Genomic DNA, 19908 nt, shown 5'->3' with positions numbered 1-19908 from the left:
ACTCCATTCGTCTCAAAATAATAGTCTATTTTGAGAAATTTAATTTAATTTTTGATAATACAATTATTATATTTTAAAAATATTAATTTTTTTAAATTACCCTTTAATAGTATATTTTTTTGGAGAATATCAATTGTCATGATTGTACTTTTTGTGTTATTAATAAATTTTTAAAAAAATGGCAAAATAGTAAATTCATATTATTTTATTCCTTGATTATGAAAAGGACTAATATTTTGTGATAATGAAAATAAAATAACAAACTAATATTTTAAGATGGAAATGAGTAATATATTTTATACGTATCTAAGTATTACAAAATATTTGACGAGTGTCATTTTATTTTTTTAAAAATGTTTGTACTTACGTAATAGTGTACGATAACAAGGCCGGTGGAGGAGTTATAATAGTGCCAATGGCATTGATAGCAAAGTGACCGTGGTGGTAGCTACTAGCTAGAGCAGGGATACATGCAGGGATGGAACTAGGAGAAGACTATGGGGGGCCATGGCCCTCCTATTTCTATAAAAAATATTATTTGTCATAACACTTTAAAAATATATATATCATTTCATACATAAAATGACCCCCTAGTAGTATAAGAAAATGCATATCTTATTATTCTCCCATTTTACCTTCTTTTTCTATTTTGCACCAAAAAAAATTTCTTTATCCTATTAGAAATTGTTTCTATAGTATTTAATTTTTTTTTCTATGTATATATAATTTATATATCATATTGTGCATACATGTGTGTTTGTGTATTTGGTGATTTTTTTTTCCGGCCCCTCCGATAATAAAACGCTGGTGGTGGTGGCTGCCGAGTAACTATTGTGAACTCACCAAGTATCCTGTGTGACATTAGTTATGATCAGTCAATGATATAGCTGAAAAACTACTGATGCATGATGACTCACATATAAAAGCAACCATACTTGGCCCTACTTTGCCTTGTTATAGGTCCAGCTTGCCTAAACTTTTGAGTAGGTTTGGTTTGGTATTAATCCGAACCGATTCATACGTTCAATTTTTGCTTACCCTTAAGCTTAAATTTTGGTTTGATTTGGTTTAGTTTGGTATTAACTTGAGTCAACGATGACATTCGTGAGGTGATATTCATCATTCAACATTTAAAAAAAAAATTTCAAAATTTAACAAATTGCTCTCCATGGTTATGCAAATCGTTGTAGATTGTTGGTTTAGTTCAATAGTGAAATGAGTCGGAAGTCATCAATGAAAATTAAATTGGAAGGTGATTGATTCAAACTATATATGATCCAAACTTGGTAAAACTAAAAAGAGAGTTGTTGTACAGCGATTGAACTTACACAATAAAAAGCAAGCGAACAAATAATAATGGAAGTATTGTTACAAGGCACAAGTCGAATCAAATCTTCTGTCCCACTTATTTTTGTCCCTCTGTCCCAAACTTTTCTCTACTACAGAATCAAGTCAGAGAAATCAATATTATAGTAAAAAAGATATTTGAGACGAGTAAGCAAGATAAAAGATTCTCAGCCGATATAAGCCTACTCCTCCACTTGTTCATTCTAGTAATAGTGAGCAACCAAACTCTCATTCACTTATTAACATGGCCCAAACTCATGTGCCTTCCATTTCACAACCATGTGTTTGCCCCTCTTGAAGATAAAAATTGGAAAAGAGATGATCTTCTACTTTGTGGCTGCAAACACTGTTGGCCCTTCCACCTGAAATATTGTCACCCACCAAATTTATGTATTAGAATTGTACGGGAAAGAAATAAACCTTCTCGTATAATCCTGTTGATCAAGTCTGCGTTCCTCCATACGACGTCGCTTTACCACCTGAAAACACAAACGTGAGCTAGCCGGCAGGTGTGTGCCGGAAACCTCTCCGATGCCTAAGTCAGAAAGCTTGACAAATAGACAAAAGCTTTGTGTATTCAGAAAACAAAGTTGTGTTACCTCTCCATAGGTGATGTTTGTGAGCTTTTATAAGTTTTGTGTGGCACAATCCTAGTAGGACTTCTATTCCTCCATGTAGAGTCCTGCTAGGATTCATACTCCTGAAGGACAATGCTTATCCTTCAACACCCCCCTTACTGCTTAAACCAAGTGAGATGGTTTTATCTTGGCCGAACTACCATACAACCGGAATAACACTACCATACTATACAGGCAGGTATGGCCGATCTGACTACTAGTTCGGCTCTTCCCTTCCTTGCTTCTATCCCGGCTGCGAATGCTAAGACTGAGCTATCCATAGAAGTGTCAAGCCGAACTAACTCAAACATCCCTGAAGAAGGTTCTCTCACTCCAGTTAGAGGAGATGACCGGGCTAATCCGTAATATGCAGCAACCGAGCTACCCCCAAGCCTATCTAACAATCGAACTAACCGTAGTACTCTTTTTGACCGGTGTATCCACTGTTTTTCGTATTTGGACCTATCTTGGCACAACACCCAGCTCGGCCCAATTTACATACATAAATTACCCTCTTAATTGCCCCTTAATTCCATCTGCATAGCATGATAGGGATTATCTGTTCATCAGCCGAGCTATAGTCCCCAAACCTTCCAGCCGAGCTACAACCATTTAGCTTATCCTGCCGAGCTAAACTTAAACCGAGCCGCTCTCATCCGGTCACAATGTCTTTTTAATCACCAAAAACTGAATCGCTTCCTATTCCGTATACACGTGGCACGTTCCCATTCGCGGAAGGCAGCTGTCAACGCCGTCTTCGTATTTCGCAATTTTTGAACAGATCCCGTCCTTTCTCTCTCTTTCCACAAAACAAACATTCTGTCTTTGAATCATTCACCTACACTATTCACCTTCTTCTCTCTCCGTGCCTCTGCTTCTCCAACCTCTAAGTTCCCTGAGTTCGTGTTCTTCGTTGGTGCTGTTGCTCCCATCACCAGCTTTATCTTTTTCTTCTGGTAAGCTTCAAAAAATCTGTTTTGTTTTTCTTCTTTCTGCTTTCGTTTAATCCATTGTAGTTTGTTTGGTGTTTGTTTTTGAAAAACATATTTTGCTTTGCCCTGTACTTTTCTGGAAAAAACTTAACCATAGAACACTTGAATACATGCAATATCCTGTAGAACACTGGTTTTCGATCCAAAATCACCATTTAACCGAACTAGGACACTGTTCGTGCTAGGTGTAAGTCTTATCAAGACATAACCGAACTAGAACTTGTGAATAGATCAATAGTTTTAGTAAGTCTTTATCTTCTGATTGACTTTAGCCGAGATAAAATGCACCGAACTAAGTTTGAAATTAGTATAACGGAAACCTTAGCCTTCGACCGAGCTGAGTCTTCAGGGCTAAGCCAGCTTTCTTAGTTTCTTAAACCGAACTCAGAAAGCTGTCCCTAGAGGCTCAACCGAAGCAACCAAACCCGTAGTCCGAACCGAGATAACCAACCCCTTGCTCAATCTGAGCTGCGCAGCATCCTGTTGACACCGAGATAGAAACTGTAGCATCCCACATAGCCGAAGTAGGACTTTATCTTGCTTTTATTTGTAGCACGGTCCGATGATCTGTGCTTAACCCCTATGTTTTCCACTTTGCAGACTTAGGTTGCCCAAGCACTCCTCTGCGCGCTCCACCAAGCTGCTGAGCACACTTTTTGGACCGAACTAAGTTATTTATAACTTATAAAATAAATGAGGAAGTATAGATTTTTAGTAGAGACACTAGGTGGTCTAGCCGAATTCCGAAGGGATTATGGCATACCTGACGATGTACACCTTACCCTAGCCAAAAAAGGTGTCACACCTTGGGGGAATGAAGGCTTTGTCCCCTTCACCCTCTTGTCCATAATTGAAACCGGACTACAATTTCCAGTCCAACCCTTAATTTGTGAGTTTCTTAGGCAAACCAGACTATGCCCAACCCAACTATCCACCACATACCGTATAATAATGGGAGTAGCCGAACTAAACCGCCAAGCGGGTCTCAACCTCGGTCTAGCCGAAATATTCCACCAATACTCCTTAGGATCAAAAGAACATGGGTGGGTCTACTATTTAAGAATACGCCGCAACCGAGAAAAAATAATAAAAGATACGCCGGATAAAGACTTGAACGACGACGATTTTTTCTGGGTGTCTGGGAACTTTGAAGACCATCAAGCCCAGATTCCTGGCCGAAGAATAAACTGGAAAAAAGGAGTACCTGGTATATATACTTCGGTTACATTTACTGCTTTTCTCTTATTTCGGTTTTGTCGTTCTTGAACCGATCTAACAGTTGGATTTTTCTCTGCAGACTCAGCTCACCTTCATTCGTTGTACAGCTACCCCAATCTAGGTATTCTGCGCGCCGCACTACGGGTTAAAGAAAGGAATTGGGCTAAGCTGTTGAATTTCGAGCCGACCTATAGATACAACGGTCGCCGAAAAGCCAGAGTGACCGATTTCCTTCTCGAGGACGCACCAGAACCGAACCCCACCTTGCCCCAAATCAATCTCGTCCATCTGACCGCTGAACAAGAGATGGCAAAAAGGAGCAGAGTTCGGGCGCTTTTAACCGAAACCAACAGGGCCGAAGTACCATCATCAAGTCAAACCCAAGAAACGGTGGTGGCCCTTCCTACCCAATAACCGTCCTCATCCCGCCGAACCAAGCACGCCCGGACTACCAAAACTGAACAACGTTTGGTTGATGAAGACGATACTGTTCTTCCACCGAGCCCGCCATCGAGTCCCCAACCAGAGCCATCTAACCGAACTACCTCTAGCTGGGCCCCTAATCTCATCTTCAGCAACCGAGGTATCCAAAACACAGATTCGGTGGTCGCAGAGAAAGATCACCTGATGGCATTCACTCTTGCCAAGAGTGTTTGCCTCCCCAAAGACATGGAGCACCACCAAAAGCAACTAAACACCGAGCTGAAGGCCATCCGGTCTTCAACAAAATCCATGATCCTGGTAAGTAGCACTGTCCTTTTCCATAATTCTAATTTTTCCGTCTTTCACTTCGGCTAAGGGGAAATCTCTATGTTTTGGCAGGCCATTCAGAAAAACAATATTGCGCATAGGAAAGTGTTAGAGCTTAGGAGAACGACAAGGGAGGCCATGGCAGAAGCCGAGGTTAAGTCTGCCGAGCTAAAACAATCCCAAGCTAAGACCGCCGAGCTGGAGGCCGAGGCAGCTCGTCTAACCGGACTAGTTACCTCAGCTGACGCTGATAAGCAAAGAGCTCTGACCGAAATGAAGGATAAGCATCTGTGGGAGCTGGCAAGGCTTGAAAGCTCCAAGGCCGCCGAAATACAAGAGCTGAAGAAGAAGTCTGATGACGCCGAGATGAAGGGCTTCAAGGAAGGCGAGGCCGCATACATCCAGCAGTGTGAGGCTGCGAAGGATCTGTTCTTCAAGTGCGACTGGAGGAGTGCTGTGGAGCAGCTCGGTTGTGGTCCCGAAACCGAGGTCTACATTGCTCCTCAGTACTTCATTCTGGTCTCACTGGCGGAGTATGCAGCCGATCTTCAGAAGCAATTCCTTGAAGCGTCTGACGATGAAGAAGAAGAAGAGCAAACTGAGACTCCGATTATCAATACGCCTGCCAATGATCAGTCAGCTCGGTTGGAGCCAGTGGTCACAGACTTGACGACTGAAAATGTGCTTCCAATAGAGACCGGTCTTCCAACCGAGACTGCTCGAACCTCTGAAACCGGAGTCAGTGTTGATCTTGATACCGACCTCGATGATCTGTTTAACTAATTCTATAATTTTTTCTTTTTCTTTTGTTTCGGACTTGTAACCGGGCTGTGGCCCCTCACTTGTACTTCTGTTTTGTTTCAATGAAATTTTTTCTTTTTGTGCTCAACTCTTATTTCAGTTTTTCAGTTGGTCAATCTAAGCTTATCTAGCCAACCACTCTTCAGCCGATATGCCTTACTTCGGCTGAAGAGTACGAAGAGTTGGTTTTATCCAGCCAACCACTCTTCGGCCGATATACCTTACTTCGGCTGAAGAGTATCAAAAGTTAATTTTATCCAGCCAACCACTCTTCGGCCGATATACCTTACTTCGGCTGAAGAGTAATAAAAGTAGGTTTAATCCAGCCAACCACTCTTCAGCCATAAACTTACTTCGGCTGAAGAGTAACAAGAGTTGGTTTAATCCAGCCAACCACTCTTCAGCCATACCCTTACTTCGGCTGACGAGTAACAAGAGTTGGTTTAATCCAGCCAACCACTCTTCAGCCATACCCTTATTTCGGCTGAAGAGTAACAAGAGTTGGTTTAATCCAGCCAACCTCTAAGTTGGTTTTTCCAGCCAACCTAGAATAAAATGTTTGGTTATTTCGACCAAACGTTCTGCAGCCTGGATCCTTATCCTGGGCTTAGGAAGGGTGTTGGTTTAATCCAGCCAACTTCTAGGTTGGTTTTTCCAGCCAACCTAGAATAAAATGTTTGGTTATTTTGACCAAACGTCCTGCAGCCTAGATCCTTATCCTGGGCTTAGGAAGGGTGTTGGTTTAATCCAGCCAACTTCTAAGTTGGTTTTTCCAGCCAACTTAGAATAAAATGTTTGGTTATTTTGACCAAACGTCCTGCAGCCCGAATCCTTATCCTGGGCTTAGGAAGGGTGTTGGTTTATTCCAGCCAACCTCTAAGTTGGTTTTTCCAACCAACTTAGAATACATGTTTGGTTATTCCAGCCAAACGTCCTGCAGCCCGGATCCTTATCCTGGGCTTAGGAAGGGTTCATAGTTGGTTATTCCGGCCAACTATATTTACAATGCTCCTGACTTACTAAAGTTACCTTCTACTGAAAACAATTATGCTGAAAAAGAATTGACTTGTTTTATTGAGAAAGTAAAAAATTACACATAGTTAAAAGGAAAAAAGCTAAAAATAAAATAACTTGAGATTGGCAGTGTTCCATGGCCTGGGAATTGCCTTGCCGTCCTTGTCCTCTAAGTGGTATGCCCCTTTGCCTGCTAATCCTACCACTTTGTATGGACCTTCCCAATTGGGCCCTAGTTTGCCGTCTCCTGGTACCAAGGTATTTCCTATCACTTTGCGCAGTACCCAATCTCTGACCTTGAATTGCCTTGGATGAACTACTTTGTTATATTTCCTGGATAACTCTTGTTGGTACGAGGCAATGTGAACCAGTGCTTTTTCTCTTCTTTCCTCTGCAAGGTCGAGCTCCAATGTTATGGCTTTGCCGTTCAAGTCTGGATCAAAATTTTCGCTTCGAATTGTGGGGAGCCCAATTTCCAATGGGATTACTGCTTCCATGCCGTAAGCTAAGGAGAATGGTGTTTCTCCTGTTGATCGCCGGGGCGTGGTGCGGTAAGCCCATAAAACATGAGGGAGCTCTTCTGCCCATTTGCCTTTTGCTCTTTCTAACCTCTTCTTCAATCCATCCAAGACCACTTTGTTTGATGCTTCTGCCTGACCATTTGCTTGGGGATATGCTGGTGTGGAATTGTAGAATTCTATCTTGTATTCTTCACAAAAGCCTTTGAAAATTATGCCGTCAAACTGAGTGCCGTTGTCTGAGATTAAGGCTTTTGGTATGCCGAACCGAGTGATTATGTTCTGCCAGACGAACTTCTTTATGCCTTTTTCCTTGATTGATGCCAATGCTTCTGCCTCTACCCATTTGGTGAAGTAGTCCGTTGCTGCAAGAAAGAACTTCCTGTTGCCGGGTGCTGTTGGAAGTGGCCCTACTATATCCAATCCCCATATTGCGAAGGGCTATAGACTAGTTAGAGGTAGAAGTTCCCTGGCAGGTTGGTGTATTTGGTGTGCGAACTTCTGACACTTCTCGCACTGTTTGACATACTTTTCTGAGTCTGCTTGCATATATGGCCACCAGTACCCTTGCGATATTGCTCTGTACGCCAGTGATCTTCCTCCTTGATGGCTGCCGCATACACCCTCATGTATTTCGAACAGGAATGCTTCCACTTTGCTTGGGTGAACACACTTAAGGTAGGGTCCTGAGAACGACTTTTTATACAATGCCAAGGATGGAGAGAGCCAAAATCGCTGCGACTTTGCTCTTATTCTGTTGGCTTCTTTTTTCCCTTCCGGTAGGGTGCCGTCTTTCAGGAACAGTATGATGGGGTCCATCCAAGAAGGTCCTAACTCTGCACAACATACCTCTTCTGCTTCGGGGTCTTCAATGCTTGGTCTAGGTAGGTAGTCGATCAGTAATGGATGAGGGATGGAAGTGTCTGCTATTGAGGCGAAGCCTGCTAGTTTGTCTGCTCTGTTGTTTTCCTCCCTGCCAATCTGTTCTATCCTCACCACTTCAAACTTCTTAATCTCTGTTCTGACCAACTCTTGGTACTTGGCCATCCTATCATCCTTTGCTTCGTAGTCGCCAGATATTTGGTTTACCACCAGCTGTGAGTCGCTGTAGACCATTAGCTCGGTGGCCTTCATGTAGAATGCTGACCTGAGACCTGCAAGAAGCGCTTCATACTCCGCTTCGTTGTTTGATGCTAGGAAGCCAAGGTTAATTGCCTGCTCTACTACTAGGCCGTCTGGAGAGATAAGGACTATACCAAGTCCTGCTCCATGCCGGTTTGATGCTCCATCCACGAAGAGCTTCCACATCTCTCCAACAAACAACTTCCAGCAGGTGGAGGGATCAGATGATGCCTTGGGATCTTCCATGTTTGTGGTGTTTTCTTCAAGGTCCGTGCTGGCCGTCTGCCCCTTGGAATCTGATTGTACCAAGTCTTTGTTTGTTAGTGAGTCTTGACTTGGTGTGGCATGGTCTGCCTCTTCCTTCCTTGCTTTGCTTTGGTCTACCTTGGTGTCTGGTGTGAATTCTGCGACAAAATCCGCCAATGCTTGAGCTTTTATTGCGGTCCTGGGTTGGAACTTGATGTCGTATTGTCCCAACTCTACTGCCCACTTCAGAATTCGCCCAGAAAAGTTCGCCCTCTCAAACAAAGCTTTTAGTGGAAAGGCTGTGAGGCCGACTATGGTGTGGGCATGAAAGTAGTGTGCCAACTTTCTTGAGGCCATTATCAAGGCCAATGCCAGTTTTTCCAGCGGCAAGTACCTTGTTTCGGCGCCTAGTAATGTCTTGCTGACATAATAGATAGACAGATGCTGGATTCCTTCTGCGCGGACCAACACCGCGCTAATTGCGTGCTGGGAGACTGCCAGGTATAGGAAGAGTTCTTCTCCAGGTACTGGGGTGACGAGTAGTGGTGGAGAAGACATGTATTCTTTTAAGCTTTCCAGGGCGTGGTCGCATTCTTCGTCCCACTCAAACTTGGCCTTCAAGGCATGAAAAAATGGTCGTAGTCTATCTGACGACCGGCTTATGAATCGATTGAGCGCAGCTGCCATGCCGGTGAGATGCTGCACTTCTTTGACTGAGTTTGGCCTCTCCAACTCCAGGATTGCTTTGATTTGGGAGGGGTCTGCTTCAATACCTCGGTTAGTCACCAGGAAGCCTAGGAATTTGCCAGATCCTACTCCGAATGCACACTTAGACGCGTTGAGGCGTAACTTGTGCTTCTTTAGGATCTCAAACATCTCGCCTAGGTCCTTGAGATGGTCATTCTCATCCTTGCTTTTGACCACCATATCGTCGATGTAAGCCTCCATTGTTCTGCCTAACAATGGTTCAAACATCTTGGTGATCATCCATTGGAATGTCGCGCCTGTATTCTTCAGGCCGAAGGGCATGACCTTGTAACAGTACAATCCTCTTGGCGTTGTAAAGGATGTGACCTCCTGGTCTGGTTCATGCATGGCAATTTGGGGGTAGCCTCTGCATGCATCCAGAAAGCTAAGTCGGTTGTGCCCCGCCGTTAGGTCTACCAGTTGGTCTATCCGTGGCAGAGGAAAGCTATCTTTTGGGCACGCTTTGTTGACCGTTTTGTAGTCGACGCAGACACGCCACTTGCCATTCTTTTTTGGCACTACGACTGTGTTGGAGATCCATCTTGGGTAGTGAACTTCTCTAATTGCTCCTGCCTCCAGCAAGTTTCCTACTTCTTCCGCCACTATCTCGGCATGGTGGAGTACCGATCTGCGTGTGCGTTGAATGATTGGCCTGGCAGATGGGTGGACATTAAGTTGGTGACAGATGAAGTTGGGATCAATGCCTGGCATGTCGTAAGGTGTCCAGGCGAACACATCGATGTTAGAGGTCAAGAATTCCAAGACCTCTAATCTCTCAGTGCTGGACAGCGACGAACCGAGCAAAAAGAACTTATCCGAGTTCTTTTCATCTATTCTTACCTCCACCAGGTCTTCCACTGCTTTTTGATTAGCCACTTTGCCAACTTCTGCGAATAGCTCATTGTTCTCAGGTTCTTCCACCGAATGAACGTACCCTTTGGCAGCGCGGCTGCCATTCGCAGTGACAAAGCATTGTTTGGACATGATCTGATCTCCATAAACCTCTTCAATTACACCGGTGTCGTTGGGGAACCGCATCACTTGGTGGTAGGATGATGCCACTGATCGCATGGCATGCAGCCATGTTCTGCCCAAGATGATGTTATAAGTGGAGGGGACCTTTAATACCCAGAACTCCACTTGTTTCGTTACGCTTCCTGCCTTGACTGGGAGGATTATTTTGCCAACGAGCTATTCTGGCATGGAGTTGAATCCAATCAGCGGAGATACGGCAGGTGCCAAGTCTTTATCTTGTAACTTCAATTGTTTAAATGTCTCGTAGTACATTATCTCACATGAACTACCCTGGTCAATCAAAATCCGCTTGACGTCAAAATCCTTGACTCGGAGGGTGACGACCAGGGCATCATTGTGAGGGCAATATATCCTCGCCTAGTCCTTATCCGAAAAAGACATGACGTTCGTGGCCTCCGTCTTCCCCTTCTTGGAGATAGGTTGAGCACTTAGCACCTCTCTTAAGTGTTCAGCCTTTTTGATTGATCCCCTGAGCTCGCATACACGCTGAGGTTCAAAGACTCCATGAATCACATTAATAATGCCTTGAGGTGGGGCGTCGGTCAGCATCCCGTTGGGGTTATTATGATCTTGGGAGGCTGGTTGCGCTCCTCCTTTAATGTACTTATCCAGGTGACCTGCTGCAACCAGCTCCTCCAGGTGCTGTCTCAATGGCGTGCAATTTTCAGTGCGGTGCCCCTTTTCTTTATGGAAGGTGCACCGTGATCTCTCGTTGTAGTCCTTCTGGGCCTCTCCTAGCTTGGTAGGCCATCTGACGAAAGGTTCATCTCTTATTTCACTTAGAATTCGGTAGATCAGTTTCTTGAAGACCGTGGTTATGGCAGTGTGGATTCTCAACCATCTTTTGTCCTGGTCTTCTTCGTTGTTCCGCCTGCTTCGTCCATTTCTGTTCGGGCGATCTACCGCGTTGACCTTCGCTGAGGCCTTCTTTTCTAGTACTGTGGTCGTGCCAGATTTTGCTTTGGCACATGCGTCATCCTCCTCCACCCTGATGTGCTGATGCACTCTTTCCACCAGGGCTTCCATAGTGAGGGGCGGTGTCATGGTGATTGAGTCCCTTAGTCTGTTCCCGACTGGAAGGCCTCTTTTGTGCTGTGCAATGGCGAGATTGGTGGGACAGTCCCCAATCTGGTTGAAGGTCTCCCAGTAGCGACTGTTATAGGATCTTAGGGTCTCCTTGTCGCCCATGTCGATGGAAAGTAACTGGTCGATCTCCACCGGGGTCTTAGTGTTCGTTCGGAACCTTGTCACGAACGCCTCCGCCAATTGCGCCCAAGAGGCTATGCTACCTTCTGGGAGTTTTTCGAACCAAGTCAAGCCTAGGTCGCTGAGGCTTGAGGGGAAGAGGATGCACATTAAAGCCTCGTTTCGCCGGTATACTGCCATGACCTGGCGAAAGTGGCTTAAGTGTGAATAGGGGTCCGTCTTCCCCTCGTATGTAGTAAATTTGGGCTGAAGGAAGCCTGATGGTAAGGGTGCGTTCTCTATTACCGGAACGAACGGTGAGGTCTGCAGCCTTGCCAATGCCTTGTCTGTTGGTTCGTAGGCGGGGCGAGGTATTGGCATTCCAACCTCGACGCTTCCGTGCGTCCGAGGAGCCAACCGTTGTAAGGCAGAAACTCTATGCGGATCGTGAGCCCTAGCGTCCTCCTTCCTTCGTGCCTTTTCCTCTAGTACTGTTCGTAGGTCGGACGATCTGGGCAACTCCATCTGTCTGGACCTTGTTTGGTGCGTATGCGAGGGCCAATAGGTGCTTCCTTCAGTGTACGACCTCTCGGATCTCGTCCTCTCAGACCTGGAGTGACGAGTTCTGGAGGATCTGGATTGAGTATCACCTGTCCTGAGGCTTCGACTCTCCGCCTGAGAGGGTGTGGTATTCCTACTACGTTCTTCTGTGTGGCGAGGGGGCGTCTTGCCTTTGCGCCCCTCTCCTGTCGCCACTCCTTTTCCCTTCATCTGGCGTTTCAAAGATTCCATGTCTGCCGCCATCCGTCGTATCAACTCGTCTTGCTCCTTGACGCGATCCTCCAAAGTTTGAGGGTCAATCCTTCGCCTTTGTCTTTCTGGACTCTGTGAAGGAGAGTGGCGGGGGCTATTAGTCCGCCTCCTTCCCCTTGTATCCCTCCTGGGATTCTGCCTGCGTGGCTCCAAGTCTGCCATAGGAGGGATAAGAGGCAGACCTTCGCATCTCGCACCTCCTTCGGGCGTTTGTCCGTCAATGGCGGATTGTGGCAAGTCTTCGTTTTGCACCATTGGTTTTTTAAGAGGAAAAGCTTGATCAAGAGGTCTTGTTCTTGTCTGAGATTCCCACAGACGGCGCCAATTGTACGGGAAAGAAATAAACCTTCTCGTATAATCCTGTTGATCAAGTCTGCGTTCCTCTGTACGACGTCGCTTTACCACCTGAAAACACAAACGTGAGCTAGCCGGCAGGTGTGTGCCGGAAACCTCTCCGATGCCTAAGTCAGAAAGCTTGACAAATAGACAAAAGCTTTGTGTATTCAAAAAACAAAGTTGTGTTACCTCTCTATAGGTGATGTTTGTGAGCTTTTATAAGTTTTGTGTGGCACAATCCTAGTAGGACTTCTATTCCTCCATGTAGAGTCCTGCTAGGATTCATACTCCTGAAGGACAATGCTTATCCTTCAACACCCCCCTCACTGCTTAAACCAAGTGAGATGGTTTTATCTTGGCCGAACTACCATACACTACCATACTATACAGGCAGGTATGGCCGATCTGACTACTAGTTCGGCTCTTCCCTTCCTTGCTTCTATCCCGGCTGCGAATGCTAAGACCGAGCTATCCATAGAAGTGTCAAGCCGAACTAACTCAAACATCCCTGAAGAAGGTTCTCTCACTCCGGTTAGAGGAGATGACCGGGATAATCCGTAATATGCCGCAACCGAGCTACCCCCAAGCCTATCTGACAACCGAACTAACCGTAGTACTCCTTTTCACCGGTGTATCCACTGTCTTTCGTATTTGGACCTATCTCGGCCCAACACCCAGCTCGGTCCAATTTATATACATAAATTACCCTCTCAATAATTATAAGGAATATACATGTGGTTCCAAGTTTTTTTTTCTTCCATTGAAGTGACCTTGAGTTGGGACAATGTGTTGCCACAAAACATTTAATGAACAAAGTAAAACAAAACAACGAGAAGTCTAAAGCCACAATAACAAGGATACTTTTCCAAAACAGATTGGTTGATTGTGCTTCCGTCTTTTGTGTTTTCAGAAGTAAAAACAAATGGAAGTCTGAACATACACATCATTTTTTTTAGTGCAATTTATTTTTGGGTGTTTTGTGTTGGTGATAATTACAAATAAACACCAGAAAAAACAAAAAATAAAAATTACAATGGCTAATATAAGGACTGAGGCGCGGGAAAATCGCTCTCTTTAAGGAAATTCAAGCCCTTTGCGGTTAGGCAAAGCCTCACACCGGTGTAGCAGAAAAACCTTGACTTGTCCCCCCCAGGATACAACAGCCCCATTAAGTCGTATGGTTCACCAATACTGCACAATTGGTTGAACCCAAAGCTTTATCACACACACCATTTTTTATTTGCCTGATAATCTCATTCAATACATAACCAAACAACCAAAACTTCTTCACCTCTATGTATCTAAAATATGACACAAGTTAATATATATATATATATATAGAAGTGAAAAACTTGTTAGGCGATGCCTTGGTGGATAAGAACACTAGAGACCAAGACCAAGACTAGGGAAACTTACCGGGGAAGTCTTTGGCAAAGGATAAGAATTGGTGGACTCTTGGAAGACTTTGGCAAAGCCTTTGGAAGGCTCGGATGGAAAGAATGGGAAGACAAGATGGAAACCAATATCACAATATAATATTAAAATACCCGCTAACATTTTGTATAAAGACATTTTCTGAAATAATTCACCAAACAAATTTTGTGTTTTCTGAAAAATAAAATCAAAATACAAAAATGCAACTAAACATTATTATGTAGGGTTTACCTAATTTTCCATAAAACGTAGCACAAAATGCAGCCTCTATTCAATGGTGAGATTGACTTATGGTTGGGGGTTTGACATTATGTGATGCATCAGTGTAGAGGAATAGTACATATATGACTTTAAATTGCAATATTGATCCAAATTATTTGTACGTATAAATTAAAAATCATCAAGTTACCATGAATTTTGCACCCCAAATCTCTTCCTCGGTGGCAGGAACAGCCGTGATCTTATTCTTGGGATGCTCATAGCTTCTCAGCTCTCCAACAGCTATGGAGTAGAAACATCCTGTAAAATGTAGTGTCACCATTGTCAAACAAGAGAATAAAGGGCCAAAAAACCACTTAAAGCAATAGAATTAGTGGATTCACGTAGTTTTCAAGCTTTACTTAGTCAAAAGTTACGTGGAAATTTATTTTGTGGTTAGTGGGTTGAATTGAATCCCTCAATAAGAGACAAAAGTTATCAATTTGGGTTAATTAATTATTAAACCAACGATCAGAAACATATGTGATATGTTATGCTTTACTCTCCATCGTCTAATTATTTTACCTTCTATATTTTTAGTTACTAGTTTTTGTGCCATTCAAAACCGATAACTAGAGGAAAGATAATTGTGAATCTTCATAACAAAAAAAATGTAATAAAATCAGAAAATGTGTATACTTTGGCACCAAAATGCCACAAAATGCTTACTTTGACGATTATGTGTGTATTTAATCCTTTTGATTTTGTTGAGATTTCATGCAAAATTTTGAAAACACATCTTTTCCCGTTGTTGATCTTAAACAATGCTGATACGAAGGGCATATTTTGGGGACCAAAATGAAAAAAATTAAAAGATTACAGACTAAATTGTAATAAGAGCATCTCCAACGGTTCACCAAAATTTTTATCAAATCTGAGTAAAAAAATGACTTTTTTCTCAATCTGATACCAAGTGCTCCAACGGTTGATTTTCATCAAATTTTTATCAAATCTGCGCCGAGACAACCGGGCGGTCAACCGATTAAGCCAAATTATTTTTTGAACTTTTTGAACCTTTTAGTGGTCGACCGGCTGGTCGACCAGTAAGGCAAAAAAAAATATATTTTTTTTAACTGTTTGAACCTTTTTTGAACTGTTTGAACCTTTTGGTAGTCGACCGGTTGGTCAACCGGCTGGTCGACCGGTTGGTCGACCCCAACGGTCATGCACAGTGTTTTGGTGAAATGCGGAGTCTGTTCTCATTTTGGTGAACCGTTTGGTGAATTCTCGATTTGATATCAATTTGATGAAACCGTTGGAGCTCCAAAAAGTGCTTTTTTCACCAAATTTTAAATTTGATATCAAGTTTGGTGAAGGGTTGGAGATAGTCTAAATCATTTACTTTAGAGACCATTAGAATAATAAACCTAATAATTTTGTAACAAGTAATGCTACACAAATAGAATAAAAAAATTATACTAAACAAGATTTATAGAAAATGATGTGGCGTTTTGTGATCCATTCATTTCGAGCATAAACAATCACCATTGGAACACATAATATAAAAAAAAATATCACTGTCATATTATTCTAAACAAGATTTTGTATAAAAATTCTATTTTTAATTGTAAGTCATTTTACTTTAATAGTTCATTTGAAGTAAAGAAAAAAAGATGAGATTGAGCCAACCCACCTTGAGGGAAAGAAGCAAGTGACTTGCCACAAGCACCTTTAAGCAAATCAGCATCATCAGCAAAAGCCACATACCCATCAGCAGTGATTCCCCAATACAGAGGCACTTTACCAAATTGATCCTGTGACACCATAATTACCACCAACCAAACTTTTGTCAAACTCCAACAAATTCAATAAAAGCTTCACCAAGGCAGTTAATAAAGCTATCAATACAAAAATCAGTTACAAAATCAGACACATTTTTTTTAAAAGTAAATTCTACTTAATAAATTCTGTAAAATCTTTATCAATTTATGACTATTTGTGCACCTTATCACTAGAACTGCTTATAGTTTTATTCTTGTTAACAATAATTTTATTCCAAAAGCAAAAAGCCAAAACAACCATTAAAAAAGTCATTTCCAAATCAACTTTTAAAAGTAAAAGGAGAAATATTTTTAATTTCTAATTTTTGATTATGGATTTCTAATTCAAGAAAAACTACATCAAACAAATTTATATATATTATGTGTTTAATTTTGTAATTGTGATTAATTTATGTATTGTTATCAAAATTATTAGGTAACGTGGGGGTGGTTGAAAATTTACTCATAGTGGCCACTAGGGGTGTGCATAATACCGCCGAAACAGTCAAAATCGCACCGAACCGCGCCGCCAAGGCAAATTCGTTATTATTTGCCAATCGAACCGCCGATTTTTGGTAAGAAAAATGGCAAATTCTAGTGACACTTTTATCAATCCGCCGGTTTCTATTTTTCTTCCAAACCGCACCGACCCGCACCGCTATTAAATCATGTTTTATAAGATTCTAAAAATTTTTTTTTACTTAAGTTTGCTTATTGTTCTATACCTTAGAATATAATATTACATTACTGCTCGAGGAGAATTCAAGATGTCAGTAATCCAAGATAAAGTTGGATTCCAATTCACTTTTCAATCTTTTTTTTTTTCTGGCCATGTTGCAAACTTGCATCAGCTCACTTTTCAATCTAAATACTTTTCAACAGTAAACATTTTCAATATATTGTAAACCCTGAATGATATTAATTTATGTATTGTATTTGATTATTGTAGCTTCCACAGATGCTTGTAATGAATGGATGGCATAGTTGTTGATATTATCATGTTATTGCTACACTTTCTGCATCAGAAGAAAGCTTCGCAAGATGCTTAACATTGCGATATCTCTCGTCTTTTTTTTACTCTTGGATTTAAGTTTTGTAATTTGAATTATATTTTTTATAAACCGCCAATCCGCCCGAACCGCCAAAGCAAATCCGCCATTATTTGCCAACCGAACCGCCGGTTTTTTATAAGGAAAATGGCAAATTCTAATGACACTTTTATCAATCCGCCACCCGCCATACGGTTTCTATTTTTCTCTCAAACCGCACCGACCCGCACTGTGCACACCCCTAGTGGCCACAAACAAGGTAGAGGTGGAGTTATCAAAGACAATGAAGGCAAAGTTGCCAAGAAGGTGGCCCACAACATGGTTAGGTGGATAAGGTGCCCTGTCACGAAGTTTCTTGTAAGCTTCAATCACTAAAACCTCCTCATTTTCTGACTTCCCTGTTAGTCCATACTGTTGCTTTAGGCTTCCCAAGTTGTCTAGTGCTCCTTCAAAGAATATTTCATCCTTCACTCCAAATGATCTGTGCCACATTTTCAAAACAAAAATGATATATTTCTTTAATTTGGAAGCTTTAAAAGAATACTAATGATGTAAAAAATACAAAAATAAAAAAATTAATGTCAAAACATCATATCACATGAGACCCGTACACCAATTAGAGCTATTAAGGCTCTTAATTTAGAGCTCCCAATCTTTTTTCTTTCCAAAATATATATATATATATATATATATATAATTTATAAAATATTAATTTTTATTAAGTTTAATGGCTAAACAATTATTTTTCTATCAATTTTATTTATTTATTTTTTGAACAGAAAAAAAAAGATGCTCTGTTCAGACATTATAATATCTGTGGATCATGATTCCAAAATAATCAATTGTTGGTCAGATTTAACCTAACTCATAGAAAGAGACCCATCATTGAGGCATCAAGAGTCCCGAGATAATTGGTTACTGGTCAAATTCAACCTACCTCATAGAAAAAGAACCGCCACACTGAGGCATCCAATAAATCTCATCCACACAAAGTCAAGTATCGATCGAAATAGCACGTTTATAACTTCACAGAGAGAGTGCGCTCCCAGGATTCAATCTTGATGCACTCCTGTGGAACGCACGTGCATTGTCCACGAGACCACCACTACCGGTGGTTGTCGATTTTATTTAATGAGAATAAACAAATACTTTAGATTGAAAATAAATTTAAAAAAATTAAATTTAAATTAATAAAATTAAAAATTTATTTTGTTACAAAGATGTGAAATTTCTCAATTCATTTTGATATTATAAGTATTCTCCTACTAATTAATAAAAAAATAAAACAAAAATAAACAAAATCACAATCCAAATTGTAAATAACAGTACGAGGGCAATTGCATGATAAAAGTGGACCAATAGTACTCCCTCGATGCAATAAAACCAGACAAAAAACAAAATCAATATGATTGCAAAATCAAGTCCGACGACTCCATTTTCTGGGAAACCAAACGTAATTTTTTTAATCGATTTTGGAAAAACCTTCAAATCGACCAAGATCATGTTAATCAAAACTTGCAGTTTCAACAAATATTTATGAAATAATCAGTCAACTATTAGAAGCATCAAAGAAAATTCCCCAAACCACGAGCGATCAGATTTTTTGAAAACTTATTATATATATATATATCAGTGAAGGGGCTAAATACGAATTGGGTCTGGTCCAAGCCTTGGGCCGGCCCAATCCAACAAAGTCTAAATCCAAATGAGTCAGATGAGTATATCGACAAACCAGTTGAGCCCACCTTCATAATCAACAGTTCATCCAAGTCCTCAAGCACTTGGGCCCAACCCGCAGTGGAAAGGCTAGCCCAGCCATAGTGCTGGTCTGGGCCGAGCTGCAAGACGTAACCTGTGGGCTAAACAGATAATGGGCCAACCCATCCCCATGAATGATTCAGAAAAAGGCCGAGCCGAGGCATATCAGTACTGAACTGAAGTACATTAGTACCGAAATGGAGAAACCTCACAAGGAAACGTGGGAGCTGTGAGTGCAAGCATGTGCAGGTTGCCACCTCAGTTGGTCCCCCCACACCTAGAATCACGGAAGTTGTTGAACCAAAGGAATGTGGTTTGTTATCAGCATGCCTACAATGAGTATATGTAATCAATGACAACCACCAAGTGGTCCCCCACCTGGAGCAATGCTGAAAGGACACCTGACAGCATCCACACTCCATGAAACCATCTTGAGAAGCAAGTAAGGAAGACTACATATATATTTCACAAATTTCACATTGAAAGAGAGAGACAAAACTGAACTAAGAAGAACTATTTTAGACACATTTAACACACGTTTTCTTCTCCGATCACTGATTCCTTCGCCGGAGGGGTTATCCGGCCAACCCTGGCCGGGCAGCTCTAACGGTGCTTCCTGTGGTAGGAGTCCCGGTCCCCGGATAGTCCACCTGAGTGCAAAGCCCCAATCCACTTTCATCTAGTGCGGAACCCGGTACGCACAATTGGTGCGGTGAGAGTGGATCACTTTATCTCTGAGCTCTACATTCAGTTCCGGCAATGGGGATTGAAGACGTTCCGCCTTCAGCACATACTCCACAGACGGAGAATACGCAGGACAAAGGTTTGGCACTGCCAACAGTTCTGGAGGAGCAAACTGGAAACAACAATTGAACCCCCGAATCCGTCGAGCATCGACTGCCTTTCGC

At 42.1% G+C, this 19908-nt stretch overlaps 1 protein-coding gene across 1 annotated transcript; it reads right to left on the bottom strand.

Annotated features, from left to right (window-relative positions):
- Positions 1–1172: 1172 nt before the first annotated feature.
- On the bottom strand, positions 1173–19679 carry LOC145795621 (uncharacterized). The gene is made up of 5 exons (XM_082880458.1): positions 19379–19679; positions 17486–17772; positions 16067–16187; positions 14585–14694; positions 1173–1709 (listed from the first exon to the last, which is right to left on the bottom strand). The coding sequence occupies exons 1-5, from the start codon at positions 19677–19679 to the stop codon at positions 1674–1676; spliced, it is 855 nt and encodes a 284-aa protein (XP_082736584.1). The 3' UTR covers positions 1173–1673.
- Positions 19680–19908: the final 229 nt, after the last annotated feature.

The sequence above is a fragment of the Camellia sinensis genome, chromosome 7 (genome assembly GCF_055761805.1).
Source record: "Camellia sinensis isolate YWXY chromosome 7, ASM5576180v1, whole genome shotgun sequence".
In the NCBI taxonomy this organism is placed as follows: domain Eukaryota; kingdom Viridiplantae; phylum Streptophyta; class Magnoliopsida; order Ericales; family Theaceae; genus Camellia; species Camellia sinensis.
The sequence above is the reverse complement of the archived record's forward strand: the minus strand, read 5'-3'. Positions and strand labels throughout refer to the sequence as shown.